The 506-nt window shown below is 34.0% G+C and overlaps 1 protein-coding gene across 1 annotated transcript in view; it reads left to right on the top strand.

Moving 5' to 3' along the window:
• Positions 1 to 506, top strand: part of LOC119589144 (anaphase-promoting complex subunit 5-like) — a 13,443-nt gene that overhangs the window by 2,898 nt on the left and 10,039 nt on the right. Inside the window, exon 4 of the mRNA XM_037937720.1 lies at positions 339 to 481. Within this exon, the coding sequence (XP_037793648.1) occupies positions 339 to 481 (143 nt within the window). The remainder of the gene's footprint in view (positions 1 to 338; positions 482 to 506) is intronic.

Genomic DNA, 506 nt, shown 5'->3' with positions numbered 1-506 from the left:
GTGGTAAAACTAATTCATTTAAGGCCATAAAGAGGTAAATATATTATGATTGTATTTAGATATTTGTTGGGATTCTGTGGTGCAAGCTAAAGTGAGAAAGTGTAAGATGTAACATAAAAAGGTTTGAAAGTAGTGAATTCAAGCTTGAACAGTAAGACGAAAAGTGGCTTCTATCTGAAAGGTCGAAAATAACCTGGGGGATGCATAGGTCAAATGATCAGGGGAAAATATTATTGCAAAACATATCCCTGATGAAGGCAGAGAACATCATATAGCCATTTTCAGTTTTATAAACAGTATAGTATGAATAACAAAATCTGAATAAAGACTATTTTCAGGTCTCTACTTACGACGGTTAAACTTATCTTTTCGTCGTTTGAGTTTCTCTCAAGTAACATCCTTGTACCAGAGGTTCAGGCACTATTATGAAGAATGTTATGCTACTCATAATAACCAGATGCATCAGCAGACAGATGTACAGGTAAGAATTTTTTTCTTTCTTTCCT

The sequence above is a fragment of the Penaeus monodon genome, chromosome 25 (assembly GCF_015228065.2).
Source record: "Penaeus monodon isolate SGIC_2016 chromosome 25, NSTDA_Pmon_1, whole genome shotgun sequence".
Lineage (NCBI taxonomy): Eukaryota > Metazoa > Arthropoda > Malacostraca > Decapoda > Penaeidae > Penaeus > Penaeus monodon.
Note: the sequence above shows the minus strand (reverse complement) of the source record. Positions and strands in the feature narration are given on the sequence as shown.